Source organism: Oenanthe melanoleuca, chromosome 2, assembly GCF_029582105.1.
Source record: "Oenanthe melanoleuca isolate GR-GAL-2019-014 chromosome 2, OMel1.0, whole genome shotgun sequence".
Lineage (NCBI taxonomy): Eukaryota > Metazoa > Chordata > Aves > Passeriformes > Muscicapidae > Oenanthe > Oenanthe melanoleuca.
The window spans coordinates 106,291,470-106,314,543 of record NC_079335.1 but is presented as its reverse complement, the minus strand read 5'-3'; the positions used below and the strand labels follow the sequence as shown (position 1 = coordinate 106,314,543).

The 23,074-nt window shown below is 39.3% G+C and overlaps 1 protein-coding gene across 2 annotated transcripts in view; it reads left to right on the top strand.

Annotated features, from left to right (window-relative positions):
* DNAJC13 (DnaJ heat shock protein family (Hsp40) member C13) overlaps window positions 1-21,704 on the top strand; it is a 56,165-nt gene extending 34,461 nt beyond the window's left edge. For both annotated transcript variants that reach the window (XM_056485037.1, XM_056485036.1), the window contains 24 exons: window positions 178-379; window positions 1,028-1,143; window positions 1,989-2,067; window positions 2,664-2,799; window positions 3,901-4,085; window positions 5,494-5,568; window positions 5,778-5,897; window positions 7,143-7,322; window positions 7,646-7,813; window positions 8,432-8,545; window positions 8,880-8,996; window positions 9,529-9,706; window positions 10,768-10,859; window positions 11,224-11,323; window positions 12,214-12,288; window positions 12,459-12,571; window positions 12,995-13,164; window positions 13,523-13,565; window positions 14,509-14,682; window positions 15,653-15,832; window positions 16,084-16,224; window positions 16,645-16,788; window positions 17,596-17,695; window positions 20,859-21,704. In XM_056485037.1, the coding sequence (XP_056341012.1) occupies window positions 178-379; window positions 1,028-1,143; window positions 1,989-2,067; window positions 2,664-2,799; window positions 3,901-4,085; window positions 5,494-5,568; window positions 5,778-5,897; window positions 7,143-7,322; window positions 7,646-7,813; window positions 8,432-8,545; window positions 8,880-8,996; window positions 9,529-9,706; window positions 10,768-10,859; window positions 11,224-11,323; window positions 12,214-12,288; window positions 12,459-12,571; window positions 12,995-13,164; window positions 13,523-13,565; window positions 14,509-14,682; window positions 15,653-15,832; window positions 16,084-16,224; window positions 16,645-16,788; window positions 17,596-17,695; window positions 20,859-20,956 (3,100 nt within the window). In that variant the 3' untranslated portion in view covers window positions 20,957-21,704. The remainder of the gene's footprint in view (window positions 1-177; window positions 380-1,027; window positions 1,144-1,988; window positions 2,068-2,663; window positions 2,800-3,900; window positions 4,086-5,493; window positions 5,569-5,777; window positions 5,898-7,142; window positions 7,323-7,645; window positions 7,814-8,431; window positions 8,546-8,879; window positions 8,997-9,528; window positions 9,707-10,767; window positions 10,860-11,223; window positions 11,324-12,213; window positions 12,289-12,458; window positions 12,572-12,994; window positions 13,165-13,522; window positions 13,566-14,508; window positions 14,683-15,652; window positions 15,833-16,083; window positions 16,225-16,644; window positions 16,789-17,595; window positions 17,696-20,858) is intronic.
* The last annotated feature ends 1,370 nt before the right edge of the window (window positions 21,705-23,074 follow it).

The following is a 23,074-nucleotide window of genomic DNA, read 5'->3' as shown; positions in this document are numbered from 1 at the left end:
AATTGTTTTTAGTAAACTTTTATTGAAAGTGTTTAAATAGCTCCCTAATAGAATAGAAACATAATCCAATTCTAAATCCCTACTGAAATGTAAGAAACTTCTAAGGAAAAGCTTTTCAGAAGAAATCATTGAACATGCTTGTACAGTGAGTGAGGATTGTAACTTTGTAACTTTTAGGCGTCTAATGATAGAGAAGATTGCTGCTCATCTGGCTGACTTCACCCCTCGTCTTCAAAGCAATACAAGAGCCCTGTACCAATACTGTCCCATCCCGGTTATCAACTATCCCCAACTGGAAAATGAGCTGTTCTGTAACATTTATTACCTCAAGCATCTTTGTGATACGCTCAGATTTCCTGACTGGCCAATTAAAGATCCAGTAAGTAAGAAGTATTTTAGGATTCATTTAGTTCTTAATCTTTTAGTCCTAAAAGTTAATGAAAAATCCTAAAATATTAACATAATCAAATGCTAGGTTTGTTGCAAGTAACTCCTTTATTGTGAATTTTGGTCCACAAGTAAATACATTAAACACTACTTTATCTTGAAGCAGCATAGTGTTCTTTCCACATAGCAATCCCATAAGTGTATTCTCCTTGTGGTGACTACTTAAATAGCAAATTCAAGCATCCAAGAAACTTCAGAGAGTGTTTCAGTGAATCATTTTTAGGGGTGGGGAGAGGAAATGGAAGTCATGACTTTGGGTTCTTATTTGTCCATGCTGCAGAAGCTAATGTGTCAGTACATTAACTGAAGAGATCTTTTTGGTACAAATCTGTGGACTAGATCTGTCTGAGCAGATTTATTTATACGTGCAGCTTTGCAGTTTTTATGCTATTATGATGTGAACTGTATCTTATTTAAATGATTCTCCATCTTCTAATTTGACTTTTACATAGTCACTTTAATCTCAAGGTGCTTTTATCTTGAATAAAATACAGGATTCATTAATAAAGCAGCATTTTGTTAAAAATTATGTATATTGGTGTCAGCATAAATTAAACACTAATAAATTGTAATTCTTGAGGTTAAACTGTTGAAAGATACCCTAGAAGCTTGGAAGAAGGAGGTGGAGAAGAAGCCACCTACCATGTCAATAGATGATGCTTATGAAGTTCTTAACCTACCCAGAGGACAAGGCCAGTAAGTTGTCTTGAGGATTTAAAGTTGTATAACTACTTTATATAAACTCCATGCACTGACCAAACTGAAGTTTATCTCTGTACTTGGAACAAGTTAGTGGTACCAGCTCAGTCACGTGTAGCACCTTCTTCTTTCACAGTGGATTTCACACAGGATTGCTTTGCTGAAAAGAAACAGAGCTTGGAAATGCAATTCCAGTGTTTGAGAAAACAATTGTTAAAGTTTTTAGATAAGCTGAACATGGGGAAAAGAATGCTTTGAGCTTTGCTCTTTTAAAGATCGAGCTTAAGACTCAACCATAGTGAGCAAAGAATATATCAGAACTTGAATATATTCAAAGGAGCTTTTTTGTGTAATCATTCTTCTCCCTCCCCCATATTGTTATATCCTTAGAATTTTTTGAATCGTGTTTGCCACTGGTCTCTGACTTCAGGTCTCTAGAAGTGAACCAGCAGCAGTTTGTGTTTATCCTTGAGGAACAGTGCACTTACTGCAAATGGTGAAATACTAACTTTTAACACTTGTAGCTCATTTAGATTCTTCATTTAAAATATTGAGGAACTCTGAGCACCTTCTGGTTAATATATTAGGTACAAGTGTACCTAATATAAGTACCTTCAGTCTTTAAAATTTCTTCCTATTGTGACTACATGATTACCTCCCATTCAGTGCAAGATGATGAAGCAGGGTTTTAAAAAGGAAATGGGAGAGCTTTGTAGTTTTCACTCAAAAGTGAAAGTTGCAGTTACAGTTAGTATTGTTGTCAGAACTCCAGGCTGGTTTTGCTGTGGTTATTTTTGTTTTTTTGTTATTAAGTGTAATTGATAGAACTTGTTTTATTGTAGAAATGATGAAAGCAAGATCAGGAAAGCTTATTTCAGGCTGGCTCAAAAATACCACCCAGACAAGAATCCAGAAGGCAGGGTAAGTACAGCACAAATTTATGGTCTTGATAAAATGGGGACACATTCAGCTTTAATTAATTAATTCTTGATTTTAATTCAAAATTAATAATTTTGAAATGCACACTTATATTGACTTTCTTCCTTTTAGAAGCTATGCCCTAGATGAATGCTAAAATAGACATTAATGCTACAGATGAATAATTTAACTAATACTGTTCAGAGATTTAGGATTTCTGTAAACTGGTGTAGTCAGATTAGACTGGCATCTCAGAAATGGTCTTGTTTAGAGAGTTGCTCAGGACCTGAACAAGCTATTTGTTCCCTTTCAGAGACTGACTGCATCCTCTGCCCATTCTTACAATCCAGCTGTAATTACTGCTTTTGTCATAGTATGATTGACTTAAAGTCTCTTGCCTAAGGCAGACTTCAGGAGACAAAAGAAAACTAATACATGAACCAGTGTTATTTGCAGTATTTCCTGAAGTGCAGTGAGGCAACAAAGCTAGTGCTGTTGCTGATAACCTGAAATGCTTTATTTTACTTGCACTTAAACTGATGATCTAGTAATTTAGAGGGTTCTTAACAACACTTACGGCTATTTCTCCTTATTTGCAGGATATGTTTGAAAAAGTTAATAAAGCATATGAGTTTTTATGCACAAAGTCTGCCAAGGTGATAGATGGGCCAGATCCAGAAAACATAATTTTGATCTTGAAAACTCAAAGCATCCTCTTCAACAGGCATAAGGAAGGTAAGCATGCTGCCTCAGAGTTTTATATTGATTTCTTTAGTGGTCGTTTTGGTTAACTTTAGTCTCCTCTCTTCTTGAGTCTGTTCTGTTGATCTGGTTTCTGACTTGCCACAACATTATGTACCTGTGATATAGGGCTTCAAAATAGGACTTTTTCTTCCATTAAATAAATGAATCTGCAGTAAAACTTAATTCAAAACAGCATGAATAGCTCTTTGAAGTCCTCTGCTCCAATACTAATCAGTTTGAATATTCCTCCATATGGAGAATTCCGTCTGTGCAGAAAAATCGTCACCCTGATGCTAGTTGTACATGAGATTACACTCATCTGGCTATTAACAGTCAGTCATTCTTGCAGGAATTCTGACCAGTGTTAGAGTCCTTGGGTGAGTGTACTGCAACATGGCCTATTTTATTGCTCAGATGAGAAAGAGGGATATCTAGAGCACCCTAATACTTGGCTCCAGCTACAGGTAGCTGCTGCCATGTCCAAGTCTTGCAGAACCCACAGTGTTTTGCTGTGTGAGTGTTACATTATGATGGTAAACTAAGAACCTCCTCACGTGTAGTCATAGTCCTGTCAGTTATGTGGAGCGAGGGACAGCATTGGTATAGACTTAAATGTGTTGGCTTGCAGTTGGCTCCATATGAAAAATGAAATTATTCTTTAGCGCTGCTGAACTCTACAGGAATAAAAATCACAATTTAAAACTTAAAATTATTGTGTCAAACTGGACAAAATTCTTAAGGCTTATTGTTAGTCAGCCTGAGACACAGACCAAACTATACTTGAGTTTCTCTGGAGAGAGACAAGTATCATTGAGAAGGCTCTGAGCTTGGGGGCTTACTGAGCTGAAGACAAGCCTTTTTGATCTTAAACAAGTTCTTCTTGTGAAGCTCTGTTAGCTTCTAGCATGAACAGCTCTATTTGATGAGGAGCTGGATTGTGTGGACTGCTCAATCTTATTCCAGATTCCCCAGGTGTTGGCTTCCTTTCCTGATTCTTATATATCTGATATATCTTCCCCCAGTAATTTTGTGGTGGCTTAAATTGCTTAGAGTCTATGTATACATAAACTTGGACTTCATTTCCTCTTTCAGATTTGAAACCTTACAAGTATGCAGGCTATCCTATGCTGATAAAGACCATTACCATTGAAACATCAGATGACCTTCTGTTTTCCAAAGAATCCCCACTGTTGCCTGCTGCTACAGAACTTGCTTTTCATACTGTCAGTTGTTCAGCATTAAATGCAGAAGAATTGAGGAGAGAAAGTGGAATTGAGGTAAATGTAAAGAAATATGTCAAAATGCATGGTTTTAGTTTAACTTTTCTGTAGCTAGATCCTCAATGCCTGGGAAATCAAATGTAATTGAGAATCACTTTTGGTATTGAGAAACCTGGTATTCTTAACATCTCAGATATTCCGGATACAGTAGGAGAAACATCTTGCAGAGTATACCCTTTTCTGGACCTTGGCTTGTCTGTTGAACTGTGGATAAGCAAAATACCTGTGAAGTTTCTTTACTCCTTTACAGATCTGCTGCATTTTTTATGTGAAAGAATAGATAAATTTGAACAAGTCACTTAAGCAGAAGGAATTTTCATTGCACATATTACACTATTAGAATGATCTAGTTTGGAAAAGGTGTTGAAGATCATTGAGTCCAGCTGTTAATCCCAACACTGACAAGTCCCACTAAATCATGTCTACGTGCCTTTTTAAATACCTTCAGGAATGGCAGCTCAGCTATTCCGATTGGCAGCCTGTTCCAGTGCTTGACCACCCTTTTGGTGAAAAAATTCCTCCTAATATCCAGTCTAAACCTTCCCTGGCACAACATGAGGCCATTTCCTCTTGTACTGTCTCTTGTTTCTTGGGAGAAGAGACCAATCCTCACCTTGCTACAGCCTCTTTTCACGTGCTTGTAGAGAGTGATAAGGTCCCTCCTTAGCCTTCTTTTCTCAAGGCTATACAATCCCTACTGCCTCAGCTGCTCATTTTCAGATTTTTACTCCAGAATCTTCCCCAGCTCTGTTGCCCTTCTCTGCACACTCTCCAGCATCTCAGTGTCTTTCTTGTAGAGAAGGAGGGTCCCAGAAATGAATACAGCATTCAAGGTGCAGCCTCACCAGTGCTGAATACAGGGAGACAATCACAATGTCTGGTCGTGCTGGCCACATTGTTGGTGTTCCAACCCAGGATACCATTGCCTGAGCACACCCTGGCTCATGTTCAATGGCTGTTGACCAGTCCTTTTCTGCCAGGCAGCTTTCCAGCCACTGCCCCCAGACTGTAGTATTGCATTGTTGTGACCCAAGTGCAGAAACTGGCTCTTGACCTTGTTGAACCTCTCACAGTTTGCCTTGGCCCATTGGTCCAGCCTGTCCAGATCCCTCTGCAGAGACTTACTGCCCTCCAGCAGATCCACATTCCCATACAATTTAATGTCATCTGCACACTCACTGAGGTTGTTAGTTCAGTGAGAGGACTGACAGCTCTTAAAGCATCAAAGGTTATTACTAGCACTTACAAGGAATTTTGCACTACAAACCATTTAGGCAAGCAGCAGATTTTTGTCAAGTGTTTTGTTTCAACCATTAAAAATTACTTTACCAGCTAATGTTTTGGTTTTGCTGGCTTTTATCTCTTTTTGTTGAGACTGAGCTTGTGCATCATCCAATCCTCACAGGTATTGCAAGAAGCGTTTAATCGTTGTGTAGCAGTCTTGACTCGTTCTAGCAAGCCAGATGATATGTCTGTACAGGTGAGTTTAAAGCAGCAGCTTTAAGTGAGTGTATTGTCTTCTCAGAAGACTACATGGTGTATACGTATGTATAATATGATAATAAATGCAAATTTGTGTTTAAAATAAAATCAGTAAAAACATTGCTCTAGTATTGTATATATTAAAAATGCAATTGTAAACATACATTTTTCCTTCACTTGGAGCCAATAAAATATTGTGATTTGTAGGTATGTGGATACATTAGTAAATGCTACAGTGTAGCAGCTCAGTTTGAGGAATGCAGAGAGAAGATTACAGAAATGCCTAACATAATTAAGGACCTCTGTAGACTACTGTATTATGGCAAGGTGAGTGCTCCTTTTCTTCGTCCAAATGGGTGTTTAACTGTTAAATGTTTTGGGGGATATTCTGCTTTTAGGGCAGATAGGACAGTCACAAAATCATAGAATGGTTTATGTTGGAAGAGACCTTAAGTTCATCTAATTCCAAACCCCCTGCCATGTGCAGGGACACCTTTCACTAGACCAGGTTGCCTAGACCTGCATCCAACCTAGCCTTGAAGACTTTAAGTGATGGGGCATCCACGTTTTCCCTGGGCAACCTGCTTCAGTGCCTCACCATACTCACAGTAAAGAATACTTCCTAATACCTGATCTAAACCTACTCTCTCTGAAGCCTTTTCCCCTTGTCCTGTCACTCCATACAGTTGTAAATAGTCCCTCTCCTTTTGTGCAAGCTCCCTTTAGGGCCACAATTTGATCAACTTGAAGCCTTCTCTTTTCCAGGCTGAACAAATCCAGTTCTCTCAGCCTTTCCTCATAGTTGCAGTGACTAGTCAAACACTTCTCTAAGATCCCAGCAAATCATGAGATACAGAACTCAGCTGCCTTTTTTCAACACTTGTGTTTGAATCCATTTCAACTATAGATTTGAATTGCAGCCACTGTAAAGATTCAGCTACTTTTGCCTTTTAACTGACACATCAGGCAGCTTGGCTTACTGTACTAAATCAGCAATTAAAAGTACTACAGCTAGACCTTGCATAAGTAGATAGACTCTAAAGTCAGCATAAACTCTGAGAACAGTGTTCAAGAAGTTTTCTTGCCATTTAGCCCTTTCAAACTTGCCTTATGTTATAAAAATGCTGAATTTTGTCTGAATTAAGAAAGGAAAGCTTGTCTTTAACTTTTCATGTGGGGTGTGTGAAAACAGGGGACTAAAACCCAGTTCTAGTAATTGACTGTATATGCTTGTGTGTTCTTTAGTCCCCACAGGACACATGTATTGCCATAAAAAACTCACCTGGGAATCTCTGCCTCAGTTTTGAATTGTTTTTCCAGGAGTTCATCAATGCTGCTTTCTAATCACATGAAATAACTATTCAAGTACATTTTCCTTTAAAAGGTGCTGACTAATTAGCCATGTTGTTGGTTACCAAATACTTCCGCTGCAGAAATTAAGTCTACTTCTCTTTTTGTCTCTGGGCTGCTTAGGACTGCAGAATTAGCAAGTTTAGGCTTTTAAATCGATGGAAACCTGTTGGCATTCTTTGGTTACAGGTATTAAGACAAACTTCTTTTATCTCCCCTCAGACCATTCCACGAGTAGCTGCTTTAGGAGTAGAGTGTGTCAGCTCCTTTGCCTTAGATTACTGGCTACAAACACATCTGTTCCAAGCTGGAGTTCTGTGGTACTTACTGGGTTACCTCTTCAACTATGACTATACGCTGGAGGAGAGCGGCATTCAGAAGAGTGAAGATTCGAACCACCAGGTAATGTTGCCAAGGAGCTTTCAATAATTAGTGTCTGTTGTTTGCCATTTCTTACTCAGACACCAAGTGTATTCAAATATTTGTTAGAATCATTGAATTGCATGAAAAGTAACATTAACAGTTTGGGAAGGGAATTTTTTATAGTGATGAATGCTCTTCGAGTTTGGTTTTTTAAAGCATTCAACTGTTAAACCTGCCAGAACCCATGGTTTCTAATGGACTTCATGCAAGACACTCCTAATCTATAGCAAACAGTAAAAAAGTAAATTTTTGCTATCAGAAGAAAGCTCTAAGTTTTCTCAAACTGTCCCTGTATTTTTCAGGAGGTAGCAAATAGCCTTGCTAAGCTCAGTCTCCTGGCCTTGAGTCGCCTTGGAGGGTATCTTTCTGACGAGCAAGCTACCCCTGAAAACCCAACAATCAGGAAAAGCTTGGCTGGAATGTTGACACCCTACATTGCAAGAAAACTTTCTGTGGTCACTCCTACTGAGGTAAGCATCTGTTGACCAAAACTTTCTCTAGTGATTTATAAAAGGACCTGCTGGTCACTTCTAAAACACTGAACTCTCTTGATGCTGAGAACAGCAGCGTGATTTTTACTTGCGGTTGAGGTAACCGCAGGGAAAAGAAACTGGTTCAGCCTCAAACACAATGGACAGCAAAAGAGCTTTATACAATAATATTTGCAAAACAAATACAGAAACAAAAAAGTGAAGTTAATTGTTCAAGGCTTAAGGATAAAATTATGATGGAGAGCAAAGGTTAAACTTAACTCCTTAAAGGTTCCTCAACGAATCTTCCTCAAGGAAGTTATCTGTAAAGAGATATTGCAGGTAGTTGCTGCTCACTGTCAAAAGCAGATGGAGAATCTGAAGTAAGTGTGTCTCAGAGCAGAATAAAGAGAAAACTAAAATTTAGATTGTATGTCACCACGTAACTTGCACATACGTTTTTTCCTGTATGTTTTTCCAATATGGGAAATTTCACACTTTAAAGTTGCTTGTGTAATTAGTCTAGCTGTTAATGATATCATGAAACATGCTGATTACTGTGCATAATGATCCAAAACTGTTGTAAATGTGTTCCATCATGTAAATTCCTTTTCTTAGACTCTGAAGATGCTTAACAGTAACACAGAGAACCCCTACTTGATTTGGAACAATGGGACACGAGCTGAATTACTTGAGTTTTTGGAATCTCAGCAAGAAAGCATGATTAAGAGAGTAAGATACTCTTTACTTTAAATCCCAGTACTGTTTTTTTAAAAACTGTTTTGTGTTTTCCTGTATTCTCTTGGGATGCAATTGTATGGTTAATATAAGTATCCATTGTTGTCTACCCCAAAGTTACTTTCTTCATTCCGTAGTTTTTAAAAGAAAACAAAAGCCCTAAGATTTTGCTAGTTCATTTTATGTTATGTTTCAGTCTCAGCATCTGATTTGCTGAAGTATTAAGTTTTCTGTTCAAGTATTGCCTATTTCATTATCGGATTATAGCTTTGCACTTTCTACAAGATTATTTTCTGTCTGAGCTTGTGCTGCTTATCTCTGCTTAAAGGGTGATTGTGACAAGAGCTATGGATCTGACTTTGTCTTCAGTGACCATGCAAAGGAACTTATTGTGGGAGAGATTTTTGTTAGAGTCTATAATGAGGTCCCTACCTTCCAATTAGAGGTGAGATGTAGCTAAAAATCTTCCTGTTAAAACTAGTGTTTGGAATGCTACTTCTTCCTGTTTACATATCTGTCAGTGCAAACAGAATGGACAAAATACAAAATGTTGTGGAAATTTCCTTCAAATCAGCATGTTATGAGAAGTCTGTTTACTGGAGCAGAATAAATTAAAAGAACAAGTTTGTCATAAGATGTGCTCTTCAGATGTCTTCATGACTTCTCTCTACAAGCTTGTGATGCAGACACTTGGTTGATTCAGTAATTCCAGGAGGTGGTGATTCTGCCTATTGGCTCTGCAATCAATCTATATATATGGGCAAACACATACCTATTGGAGTAGTGGCAGTTTTTTGAATATGTGTTTAGATAGAAATAGTGTTTAATGTGATCCAGATGTTATAGTGATGATAGAGAAGTGTTGCCTGGCTGGAAAAAGGAATATGTGAAATGTAGAAGTTATTTGGATACATTTTCTTCTCCTGTGGGTACTGTTGCATCACACAGCTAAAAATGCTGTCATCTCTACTTCAAAGCTTCCTAAAGCATTTGCTGCAAGCCTCTTGGATTATGTAGGCTCACAAGCACAATACCTTCATACACTCATGGCAATAACTCAGACTGGGAAAGTGGAGTCCAATCAGCACGGAGATCGCTTACGGAGAGTTGAAATGGCCCTGGAGGCTCTAAGAAATGTCATAAAACACAACCCAGGTAGGCCTAAAAATGAATTTCCCCACTGTACTCTTCTGTGGACAACCTTAAAAATTCTGAACCTCTGTAGTCTTTATCTTCTAGTGAGAAGGAAGCTTTTTTTGCTTCCTGACAGACTTTTACATTGTTGGTAAGCCATATAAGCTTGCTGGTTTTTTCCTTACCTGGAGAACACTGTCAGTAGATGTAACAAAATTTTGGGTTAAATTCGAGCCTTGTCTGTTTTCATCTCTGAATCATTAGGTTTTAACTGTAATTTGATCCTGCTGTTGCTAGGAAGACCTCTTGAAAGAAACTTTCTGTAATCCTTCAAAGAATCTTCAACTGATTTCTAAACTTCCTTGCATCAAAAAAATCTTCCTTGAACTGAGTACTGTGTGCTAGTACACCTAAATGGCACCTGTATTAGGGCCATAGTAAAGCAAGAGAAGATGCTCTTGAGAGTGGGCAGAAAAGTTTAATGAGCAGATATGAATGTACAGACTAGAAAAGGGTGAGACAAATGATTAGGATGTTTTCCTACTGTATTATATGCTACTTCTAAAAGAAAACCATGTTACTATTGTGGCATCTAATGATAGCTGGTTAGGATGTTCTCTGCATTTGCAATTATAAACCTGAAGGCAGCTGTTTCTGCTGAAGATAGCAACCCTGCTCTAAGCTGGGACATTCTGAAAGGACAAGTGTATTTGAAGACAATAGGTTTTGATGGTCAATGATAAACAAAATTATGGTATTTGTTTAGTTGTTTTATAAGAATGCAAGTAAATAGGTAGTCCAAGAACTACATCAATTACTTTCTTTAGAGAGGGGAGTTACCCTCTGTTTTTGAAATATTGTTGACCTGAAATTCTGTAGAAGCTAGGTTAATAGAGAGATGTTCATAATTTTCTAACTCTGTAGCAGGTGCTGTCCTGTATGAGCTGTTACAATTACTGTGGCAGACTACATACAGCTGTGTAGTCTTTAACGCCTCTATATAGTGAAATATGGGCATGGGAATTGGCCTTCAGTGAATGCTTCAGCTACCATGGAGAGTAACTTATTTGGTTCTCTTGCAGGTTCTGAGTGTGAATGCATAGGGCACTTTAAGTTGATATTCTCCCTTCTGCGTGTTCATGGAGCTGGCCTGGTGCAGCAGTTGGCTCTGGAGGTAAAAAACCCAACCAACCAAAAAACAAACCAGCCCCCACAAACTCCTAACCTCCCAGTCTGGGTGCTTTACATAATCACCACAATCAAACCTTATTGTCTAGCTGTTAGAGTAGCATCTAAAAAATAATAAGATTGGGATTCCAAGGTGTCAGTTCCTCCTTGGAGGAACATGTGGTATTTTGTGCCACTGTCTTTGCGTGCATCCTTCTTGCCTGAAGAGACAAAACAATTTGGTAGGAGGAATAAATGTTGCAAATATCAGCTTTGTTGGCCAGTGAGTTGGTTGACTTCATACACTGGGTTTTCCGAAAAGTGTCTGAATAGCTGAAATATAATCAAGTGATGTTTCTGATCTTTTGCAGGTAGTCAACATAGTAACAAGTAATCAAGAATGTGTTAACAACATTGCTGAGGCAATGGTTCTTGCTAACTTGCTGGCACTCCTGCATTCCTTACCTTCAAGTAGGTACCATAGGACTCCATCTTGCGAGGCAAAGGGTTTCTAATTCAGAAACTTAAAAGAATGCAACTAGCTGAAATTAGCACTGAATTTAGGTTAAAATGGTCTTGTTAGCTTTATAGGATAGAGAGCTGGGTTATGAAGAGAAACTACAGTAAGAACACCTATATATTGGAGCAAAGCTTTCCTCGGGCTTCCTAGCTGTTGCTGTGTTCCATTCCAGTTGCTCAGCTATTGAGAGCAGTAAGGACAGTACTGCAATACATCCTCAGTGAAAAATGGTGTTTCTATGCCTGGTCCTAATAACATTCTTCAGCTATCAGTTATTCCCCTTCTAGATAAGAAAGGCAGAGCTACCAAACAGGAATCACCATTTTTTTAAAAAGGTGATAACAGGAACCAGGAATAGAAATAGTTTTTTAAACAAATGCAAAATTTAAACCATCTCTGTCATCACACAGGCCCTATGATATGCTGCTAAGTCACTTCTGTCTGCTGATTTAAATATTAGTGACTGTCATATCCAAAGTTAGCAAGGATGGTTTACAAAAGTGTTGTGTGGGACCAACATTTGTTGGTCATGTGTGCAAGCTTTTTGTCTTAAATGTGTGACCTGAAACATATGAATTGCAGGTACTCTGATTACTTCGGTATTGTGTAGTGTTCCATTGGCAAATTATTCCTGGGAAATCAGCTAATTAGCATCTAATTAAGAAGTTATGCTTTATTAGAATGTGATTGATTTGACATTCCTTAACTAATGTGGTGTAGCTTGTAATTACATGAAGCTTTATTGCAGTTTTGATACAGTTTTCTGTTAAGATTGGTTACATTTATCTTCGCTTTTTCATTTTCTGTGACACAAAGTTCTTAATGCTCTTTATTATCACAGGTCGGCAGCTTGTCCTTGAAACTCTGTATGCTTTGACATCTAGCACAAAAATAATTAAAGAGGCCATGGCAAAAGGTACAGTAGTACACTGAAAGCAAATGTTTCTGCATGGATTTAAAATGGACTTAAAATGTATAGAGTGGCCACTCTTCCCTTTAAAATAATCAGTGTGGAATTGGAGAATTTCTACTACTTGTGAACAGGAAAAAAAAAAAAATTGAATGCTCCCTATCTCTTTGTTACAGGTGCGTTAATCTACTTACTAGATATGTTTTGCAACTCAACTCATCCACAGGTCCGAGCCCAAACGGCAGAGCTTTTTGCCAAAATGACTGCAGATAAGCTGGTGGGTCCAAAGGTAAGAATCTTAACAGCTCGTGTTGGAACTCATTCTTTTTATTACTGGCATCTCTCTAAAGATGAGCAAAAAATCCTTTTCTGTATCTGAAAGACTCATGAAAGGAGTACATCAGGCTTTTTCAAAATAATTTAACTTTTAATATGTGAGCAGACTTCTAGAAGCTGTTGTATGTACAATAACTTGTATAAACAGTTTGGTTTCCATTTGGAATGACTTCAGTAGTAGAGACCTAGATTTCAGTGTCAGTGAAATAGTGTGGCTATTGCTATTTGAAGTGATGGCACTGTTTTATTTTGTACTGTTGTGGTCTAGCACTTGACAATTCTAGCATTAAAGAGTTGGACATTGTGGAGTTTTCCATTAGCGTCAGTTAGCTTGTCATATAATGCACTAAATGCCATTGATGTTCATCCCTTCTAGGTTAGAATCACACTAATGAAATTTTTACCTGGAGTCTTCATGGATGCCATGAGAGACAACCCTGAAGCTGCTGTTCATATCTTTGAGGGAACCCATGAAAATCCAGAACTGATTTGGAATGACAGCTCCAGGGAGAGAGTATCAACAACAGTTCGAGAAATGATGCTTGAGTATGTGGAAACTTTCTGACTCACTTACCTTTAACTGAGACTCTCAGTGGCAGTAAACCAGAGCTGCTGTTGAACTATGAGACAGAGCTCAGCCTGTAAAAAGTAGAATTCTTGCAAGCGAGACTTCAGTGAAATAAATTTGTTCATTGTTTGTGTACTGTACATGTAAGTCAGTGATGCAGGTGCAATTTGTGCACAGTCCAGGTACTTGCTCACTGCTGTAGGATTTGGAGGGATTCAATGGGGGTAGAATGGGGCTTAGAAACTGGAGCTGCTTGACAATGATGGAGGGGGACTGAGTTGTCACATAGACAGCTGCTTCCTTTACTGCTCATTAAAACTTACTTTCTTTTCAAAGGCACTTTAAACTTCAGAGGGACAACCCTGACAGTAACTGGAAGGTAAAAGTATTCTGTTTCTCCTTTGAGTGTGTCCAGGGAGGCTGTAAGCCACAAAACAATAAATGCATGTATTGGACTCTTAGAGGCTTTTCTCTTAAAGTACTAACAGGAATTCACTGCTGTGCTGTGAACATATCTGTTCCTAACTGAACATAACTGGTTTAATGTTGAATTGATGCTTTTGTTACTACTTGCGCCTTGAAGTTAGACAGTTAGTGGTAAAACCACTGTCAGCATACTCTGAATGTTCTGATAGTACAGGTCATTCTAAAACTCATCAAAAGTCAGCAACAAAGGAGAATACTGGTTTGCTGAGAAAAGTCTTGTCACTATGTAGCCATAGTAAACTTGCTCTTGGTAAATGTGAAGTAACTTTAATAAGTCACTGGATCTCAAAAAATATTCTAGTCCTTAGGCATTCCTTTGCATCAGGCCCATCATTGAGGTGTTTCAGTATGTGGTGATTCCCAGTATCTGTGAAAAGCTAGACATGACTTCTTCCCAACAGTCCTCTAGTTCAACATTAAACCAGTTTCTAAACACATCAATCACACGTTCGATCAATCAATGCCAGTTTTGATCCAGATGAAAACTGGAAACTTCCCTAGACCGAGAAACCTTTCCCTGAAGTGTGTGAAGGAAGGAAAGGGCTGTTGTATCATCAGCCTTGTGTGCTTCTCTTGAACTAGGGCTTGTCACTGTTGCATTTGCAGGTTCAGTTACTTGTGTTGTTTGAAACAAAAGTTCACTGTAGTGGCATTGCCTGCACTGCACTGTTCTTTCTACTGTTGCTTCTTACCTCATGTTCTTTCATGATGAAGGGTTTATTGGTCTTACATAGCTCTGTTTCAGAGAATACAGTTAGTGACCCTGACCACTTAGAGAAACAGTTTTAGATCTCTCAAATACCCTTGCAAATAACTTCTACTTTACAATTCAACAGCTGCCTGAAGACTTTGCTGTGGTGTATGGTGAGGCAGAAGGTGAACTTTCAGTGGGGGGAGTCTTCCTCAGGATTTTTATTGCCCAGCCGGCCTGGGTTTTACGGAAACCAAGAGAATTTCTCATTGCACTGTTGGAAAAGTTTACTGAACTACTGGAGAAAAATAACCCCCATGTAAGATGATTTTTTTTTTTTCTAGTTCTATGCTTTGAATTTGTTTAGCATTCTTAAGTTTTCAGTCTTTCAGTTTCTGATTAACTTAGATTCTCACACTTTCTTCCCATCATAAATGGAGTTTTATGTCTGCTTTCTGACACTCTGTAGAAGCGTGTTGATATGTTTAGGCAACTTCTGAACATGAGTCAAGGTTTTTCAAGTTCCAGAAGCCATAGAAGACTTCAGTGAAGTCTTAGAGACTTACTTTGTGCTAGATAAGGCCTAACAAATGAAGTGTCTTTTAATTATTCTATGACTGTCCAACCCCCCAAAAATGGCACTTGTTCTATACCACCTAAAAATTTTCTGCTCTTGAGACTTCTGTTGTCCTTCTGCAACACTGAATTCCCGCTCTCGTATAAATTATGTGACCTACAGAAGGCTGCCACCTAATAGTTAGTGTAATGAGTGCAGCAAATGTTTTATGGTTTGAAAATTAATTTTTCAACAGTGTTCAGACAGATTATGTGTTAGACTTGCAGGGTGGAAACTAATTAGCATGAGTAATAAAACAAGCATCTTTATTAAAAAGATGTGATAGCAGTTTGTAGAGGCATGCAGAATACATAAGGCGTGACGAGTGCTTCTGCACAGACTGCAGAATCTTTTAGGAATTCAAGTGGTCTGCCAAACATCCATGCTGTCAATACTTGCACCAAGCAACTTAGCCAGATATTGGATTCTCAAGTGACTGGAAACAGTACTTAGGAATTCTCGTGTGATCTGTCTTTGGGGAGCTAGTGAATGTTTGCCATTGTTAGAGCTGGTAATTATGTTCTTAACTTATTGTTTTAACAGTTTGAGAGCAAGGTGATATAAAAGCACTAGGGAAAAAAAATCTATAATGCAAAGCAAGTGAGAAATATTATTATGGTGATACATAAGGCTTTACTGAGTTATACTTTCTGTTATTTTCAATTTTCTGCAGGGGGAAACTTTAGAAACCATTACCACAGCAACTGTGTGCCTGTTCAGTGCCCAGCCTCAGCTAGCTGATCAAGTTCCTCCTCTTGGTCATCTTCACAAGATAATCCAGGCTATGAATCACAAGAACAATGCCATTCCTAAAAGTGCGATTCGTGTCATGCACATATTGTCAGACAATGAGGTACTAAATCATCTAAGTGCTTGAGGGGAAAAAAGCATAGCAGGAGTTATTTGTACTGTTTAGTAGTGTTCCTAAAAGGGCATTATTCTAACTATAAATACTGTGTAGAAAGTGAGGAGGGATCTATAGTTAATTAATGGAAAACTGCTTGATTAAACACTGAGAAATTTATGGTGTTTGCTGACCATATCTGCAATAACCAATTAATCTTGGCATAAAATAAAGTCCTCAGGATATTGATCTCTCTACAGCTTTGTGTTAGAGCGATGGCATCACTGGAGACCATTGGCCCTCTCATGAATGGAATGAAAAAGAGATCAGACGTTATTGGGATAGCCTGTGAAACACTAAATCGAATGTTTCAGAAGGAACAAACTGACTTAGTAGCACAAGTAAGTAGTACATTCTCAGACTGTAAAAGTATGGTATGTCTAAGCTGTTCAACTGAAATGGCATCTGGGAAGCCTCCTGGACACTTAACTAATGTGCTTTTCTTGTTGAAAAAGTTTTTTATCTAAAATGCAGACCTGTCAAGGATGTTACCTGAGCATTGAAGCTTAATGCACAAGGTAGTGTTGTGTCTGCTGAGAAAGTGTACTGGAATGCCAACTAATTCAACACCTACATAGAACAGAATTGCTGTACAGTATCTTTGCTTTCTCTTGTTTGTATTCATACAGACCAGGAAAATAGACTAATCATTTGTAGTAATAGTTGTTGGCACTTTTGGTGCACAGTAATGCTAGTTACAAAAAAACCTGTATGGAACTTCTTGATCTGTGTTAAGACAACTCATTTGGGTATGTTTGCAGTCTTTGAAAGCGGATTTGGTCCCTTATCTTCTAAAGCTGCTTGAAGGTGTTGGTCTTGAGAGCCTGGAAAGCCCATCTGCAACAAAAGCTCAGATTGTTAAGGCTCTGAAATCCATGTCTCGCAGCCTGCAGTACGGGGAACAGGTGAGTACTCACAAGTCCTTATCTGGGCTTTGACACTTGGTAGGTCAAACTCTGAACATACCTTGTTTAATTTTCTGGCTATCATGTGGATCATTCTACCTAAAATGTTAACATTCTGCAACTGCTGAATGATTATGGTTTGGAATTTTTTCATCTCCTGCTTGTGGAAGAAGTTACTGGTTCAATGCATGTGAAAACCACTAATAAAAAAGGCAAATCCCAGGATTTGCAGGAATGTTCTATGAGCTGGTTAGCTTTAACTGGTAACTCTTCAGAACTTGTGTTATAGATATAAATTTCTCTTCTGCTTTTTGAATAAGTACATAATTGCAGCAGCTTTATGGATGTATATCTAAGTAAATTTTTCCCAGTAACTGTGCTAGTTCTTAATGCTTTTTTCTTACCCTTTTGTTGAGAGCTTTCTCAAGGGGAGGAAACTTGGAATAGGTCTTTCTTCCAAGTAGTCCCTGTCTTGCTTTAGTACAGGAAAAGTGCTATTCTCCCTCAGCTGTCTGTGAGAGGCAAGGGCTGTTTCTAGGGCTGCTTTTCCTTGTCACCTTTCTGGGTAACAAAGGATAAAGTCAAGCTACTAAATAACTTCTTTTGAGCATTGGTGTCAGCTGCACAATTCACATGGAAAAGTAAGTCTCCTTGGAAATGTGCACAAATTTCTTGTCACAGCCTGAACTACTGCCATGTTATTTGGTATAATCCCTTCAGAATGGTTTGGCAGTAGAAAATGGATTTATTTGCCTAGAACATGACAAATGGCACTTGTTCACTGTGTTATCTCTTCAAATACTATAGGTAAATGAAATTCTGTCCCGTTCTTCTGTGTGGAGTGCCTTCAAGGATCAGAAACACGACTTGTTCATTTCTGATACACAAACATCTGGATACCTCACAGGTTAGCAATACTTTCCTGTTTATGTCCTGAATTGTACTGCACTGTTACTTAATTGTCACTCTGGACTCTAGAGTTACTGTTTATCCCCAAGATCTAGTGCCTCCACATGGTCTGAACATATAGTGCTGTAAAAATACAGTAAGTTTTTAAAATGCTTATTTAAAGGTAAACTTCTTGCTGATTTGAAAACATATTTCTCTGCATAGTCTTTGCTGTACATACTTAGCAACAGAATCTGGACACTGGCAAGACTTGCATGTACTCTGTAGTGACAAAGCAGAGACATAATTGAAACTGATGAATGACAATAGCTTTCCATGCTTTCTCAGGATCAGTCTGCTTCAGTTCTAGAACACAAGTTTGTCCACAGTTGAAGGGATGTGTAAACTGTCTTCAGAATCATTCAGACTGTCTGTATTAGTTGGCTGTGTGGATTAACACAACTTTAGTGTTATGCATGTAGTTGTACTGTTGGAAGAGTTGGAATGCTAATAGGTTGGAGTATGAGGCTGTGTTCCAGCCAGAATCAGTGGCCTGCCAAGGTGGCCTCGTGCCTGTATGTGGAGCTTGCAGCATGTACTTTACTGCAGCAGTGATGCACCTTGGGTGGTTCCCCTGCTGGTGCCACCAAGATTGAAATGGCACCCCAGTCCCACTGGTAGTTAAGAAGAGCATTTTAGGGGTGTGTGCTGTGCACTGTGTGCACACTAAAGTTAATGGCTGATGGGAGCTTCTTTGCATGGTGCAGACATAATCCCAGATCAGTTATGTCACTGCAAATCAAGTCCTGCTCTTCCTTTACTTGAGCAGCACTTGACAGACACAGTGTCACAGTCCAAATCACTATCACATAGAATATTTTCAGATGTAGCAGATAATGACATTGCAGCAAACCCATGATGCAAACTTCTGACTCCCCAGTAGCCATCAGCTGAACAAACACTAGGTCGTAAAAGCTTTACCTCACAGGTGGGGTTTTAAAGTTCTTTGTGACAAGCCAGTGTGGACACAGCTGTGTGCCATGTGGAACTTTCACATCTAACCCAGTATAGGAAACTTGGTAAAGCATTTGAGCATAACTGAACTAATGAAGTATAAATCAGATGGCCAAAGTTTTTCTTGCAAGCTACTAACGTGTATTTTGAAAAAATGAAGCAAGAGCCTTTCAAGTCAGGAGCTACACCTTCTAGCAGCAGTTGCTTGTATTTTGAGGGTAGGTATTGCAACATTTGATGCATTTTTTCACACAGGACTCTGTGCTTTAGCTCTGAACAGGAGTTTTCTGGTTTTGTACTGTTCAATGCCAGTTTGACAAAGAACAATGGAACTGATTCAGTTTGTACTGAAATTCTTTACTATTTCATAAATATTATAAATTTAGAAATAGGAAGAGAATGATGACTGATTATTGGCCAAGAATTGAAACTATACCAGATGTGGTCAGGCTTGAGACTGGGGGCAATACAGTTTTCCAATTGCCTTAAGGCTCATGCTGCTTTTAATTGCCTAATGTTTAAGTGCTTGCCAAAGTAGAATGTACGTGCTGTACAACTGCAAAGTGTAGATGGAAACCAAGCTTTATTTTTAACCTCTCTTAACTTGTATTCTGCCTTATGTCTTGCTTCAAATTGCTTTGCTATTTGCACTTCCCTTGAAACTTCCCTTGCTTATTTCTCTTCCCTCAGGTGTCTCTTCTCCTTCCCTTCTAACTGGCAGCAGTCCCCTTCACCTGAGAAGTGGGCTTTAGATCTGCTGTGTCAGGCAGCTTGCTAACTTCTGTGTAGCTCTCTAAAGCAGGTAGATACCACTCGCAGAACGCACGCTGCACTTGCTGCACTCCGAGTAACAGATGCATGTCCTAGAGCTGTACAAATGCGCGGTCCCAAACTGCCCAACACCCACAGGAGCACTGCACTGGCAGCTGCACTGGCTGGTGCTACACAGGAATTCAGCTTTGGAACTCTGTTAGGAATCCTCCATAAAGGAAAAGCTTAAGGCACAAGATAACTATGGGGAACTTTTGCACTAGGATGGGTAACCGTGGGTATGACACTTGGCAGCTTCCACTGATGGGCTGGCAAAGAGAGGTCCCCTCCTGCAGTCAGAACTTTTATTGCTAGAGGCACTGCTTACTTTGCTCTCTGCCTTGCAGTAGTAGTGTGGGACTGTTTGCAGGGAGACAAACCACATTCTGATGTTCTGGCCCTGGGCTGAAGTGTGAGACAGGAGGGTGGGACAGGAAGGAATAGTAAATTTGGGAGAATTCAGTGAGGATGGCTTAAAGGGGAAGAGTACAGGACCTGGCAGAATTTAGTATGTTGAATATTGGCAGTATAGGCTGGAGGTCTAAGACCAAGTCGATTGCTGTATTGGTGCAAGAATGTGTTGCAAGTGATCAGTTTTCTAGTCACTAATGTGATAAAAATTACTGTTGAAACACCTCATGCTGCAACCTAAGTTTTTATTGCATTTGCTGAAAGTTTCTATATGACTAAATTTTTAATTCCAGGCTTTGAGGGAGAGGTGCTTTGCCTTCAGTGCAAAAGTGATTGCCCCTATAGTAATCAACATGGAAACTTAGTAATGGTGTGAGCCCTGCATCTCTGGTATAGCATTTGTGTATCCCAAGAACGCTGTCACTTTGTTCCAACTGAAGGCACAAAATGCTGGCTAAACAAGCTTTAGGCAATTCTGCTTCTTCATGGGGCAGCCTATTGTGCTTCCTGGAACTATGCAGTTGGGAAAAACTTTTAAAACACTGAAAAAGTACACAAGGAGCCCAGTAGTGGAACACATGCCTGAACTCCCTTTTGATTCCATGGCAGGGCCTTTCTTTATCAAAGGAGGGCCACCCCTGCTTTACTGCTGCTTCATTGATGGAAGGTGAGATGGGTAATGCAAGTGGTTGGGGTTCTTTCTAACATATTTGGCATATCAGAATTAAAAAAAAAACTGAGCAAGCCCAAAAAAGGCTCCCACAAGCTATTCCACTTGGTAGACTAAGAAGTCTTAGTTTCTAGTGTTCCTAGATTTTAAAGGATCTGAAGAAAAACTCTTTAAATGTTTTTGTGTAAGGTGTTTGGTTGACTTAGATGACGTATCTGAGTGTTAACAGAGTGAATAAAGGAAAACTAATCAGCAGTATTTGTTTTCCTCCCGAAAGGCCCTGGAGTTGCTGGTTACCTCACTGCAGGGACGACGTCATCCGTAATGCCCAACGTACCACCCCCGGTAGACAACGAAGTGGGAGATGTCAGCTAAGGACTGGAAATCTTTGTGGAAGAGACAAAGGCAGACAGGCCAGTGATGAGGAACAGCACTTTCCTCCAATACATTGAAGTGAACTTACTGCCTTGCCAGGTGTTTATGACAGTGTTATTCCTTTTTTCTATGACTTTTTTTTTTTTCTAGGAAAAGTCAGTGATTCTAACTACCACACTGTAACACAAGAAAGCACTCTGTGGATCAGCTGAAATGGGTACACAAGAATTTTTTTCTTGTTGTACATAAGCACATTTTGTTCCTTTATATTTGTTTACAAGACTGTGAATCAAACTTTCCTAGTTTTTATATTTTATGGATTAGCATGACTGGAGTTGAGCTACAGTCTAGAGGAATTGGGCTAAAATAACTTGGACCTCACCAACCCCACTAAAAGGGCATCCCTTCATTTCTCAATCTGATGTGATCACTTCCATTGAACATGACCTGAAAGGGTTTGTCTGCACCAGTTCACTCATGTCCTTAATCATTAACATTATCTTCTTCCTCGGATCAAACAGCATTAGACACTTGTATGTATAACTGGCTTGACCAAATTGACAAAGCTTCAGCAAAAAAACCTTAAAAAAGTTGACATGTTATGTAAGAAATTAGTGTAATTGTGAAATGTTCTATACATTATCCAGTATATAAAAACTTTCTATATTGAGTGTACATTATACAGATCATTCATATGTACATAGAATTTTAAAATAAAGGGAATTAAGAGCCTTGTTAATGAGATAAAGGTGTTCTTGTCTAGCTGTTCTTTGAAAGTGTGAGAAATGAGGGCAGAGACTAACTGGAATGTCGCTAAATATGATCCTGGCATTCTTGGTCGAAAAAAACATTTTGTGCAGGTTTTGACAGCCTGGAGCAGAACTCATGAACCACATGTAGTAGTACAGATGGTTTTGTATCTGAAGTGCATTTCAGCCACTGACCTGCTGACACTTTCAGCTTCCTAGAAAACATTCTTGGTAGGAAGCAAGAGGAAACTAAGGTGGATGGAAATGTAAACAAGAATTACTGCTTTCTTGAAAGAGGTTATAATCTTGGTTTTAAATATAATGAGGTAAGGAACTTCATGGAAAGCTTCCAGTTCTAGGTACTCTGTCATTGTACCCTCCAGGTGACCACTGCAGCTGTAGCTGGACACCCTTCAAGTGAGCACTCAGCTCTGGGCTCAAGGACAGAACTGGCACAGCCTCGTCCTGAAGACTGAGCCAAGCAGAGTGTGTCCTCCCCAGGCTACAACAGGAAGGAGCTTGGAGAGGGCAGCTTGTTTGCTCATGCTGACTGTAAACCCTTCTGTTCTTAATTTCATTGTCCTTAAGTTACCAGCCCTGTGTAAGTTGAAAAGTGATTATCATAACTCCAGGAAGCAGAGCTACCAATGGTGCAGTGTGCTGTGATGTGCCTGGTTCTGTTCCTGCATGGTCAAGTTCTCTTGAAGTAGCTCAGGTCAAAGGCGATTGGTACAGGAGCAGAACGAAGCAACTCTGACCTTTGAGAATTTCATGCAGGTGTATTAGGCATAAATGCCAGAGCCTGTTTTGGTAGCAGCAGAATGAACTGCACTCTGACACTGCTGCTGCCAGCCAAAACATCAACTCCTTAGGGAGGAAGGTGCCACCTGAGCTTAGGCATATTTAAGAAAGGGAAGAATTTAAGAATGGGAACAGCTGGAACCAAGAGGAGGGTTGTGAGGATGCACAAAAGGAGAGACAGGAAGAAGGATGCAAGGGAAGACAAAAGGGAACAGCTATTAGGGAAAAGGAGGGGAAGATCCATTTGGAGAAGCACTGCAGAGTAATAAGCAAGCAGTAGCAGACAAACTGCTGCATGTGACCCCAGCCTGCTGTTCTGCCCTGAGCCTCACTTTAGAGGAGCTGGGGGCAGGACTGAGTGTAGTCTCCATGACAAGGAAGGCAGCTGAGAGTGGGAACTGGGGAGCAGAGGGTAGGACTGCAGCTGACCTTTGGAAAAGAAAAAACAAGGTGCTACCTCCAGTGTTTGTCATTTAACAAAATTAAAAGTTTAGCCTAGCTTTCAATAAATTAAATTGTGTGGGACTTCTGACTCAAAACTGCTTTGTCTATAATAGAAGGATAAAGG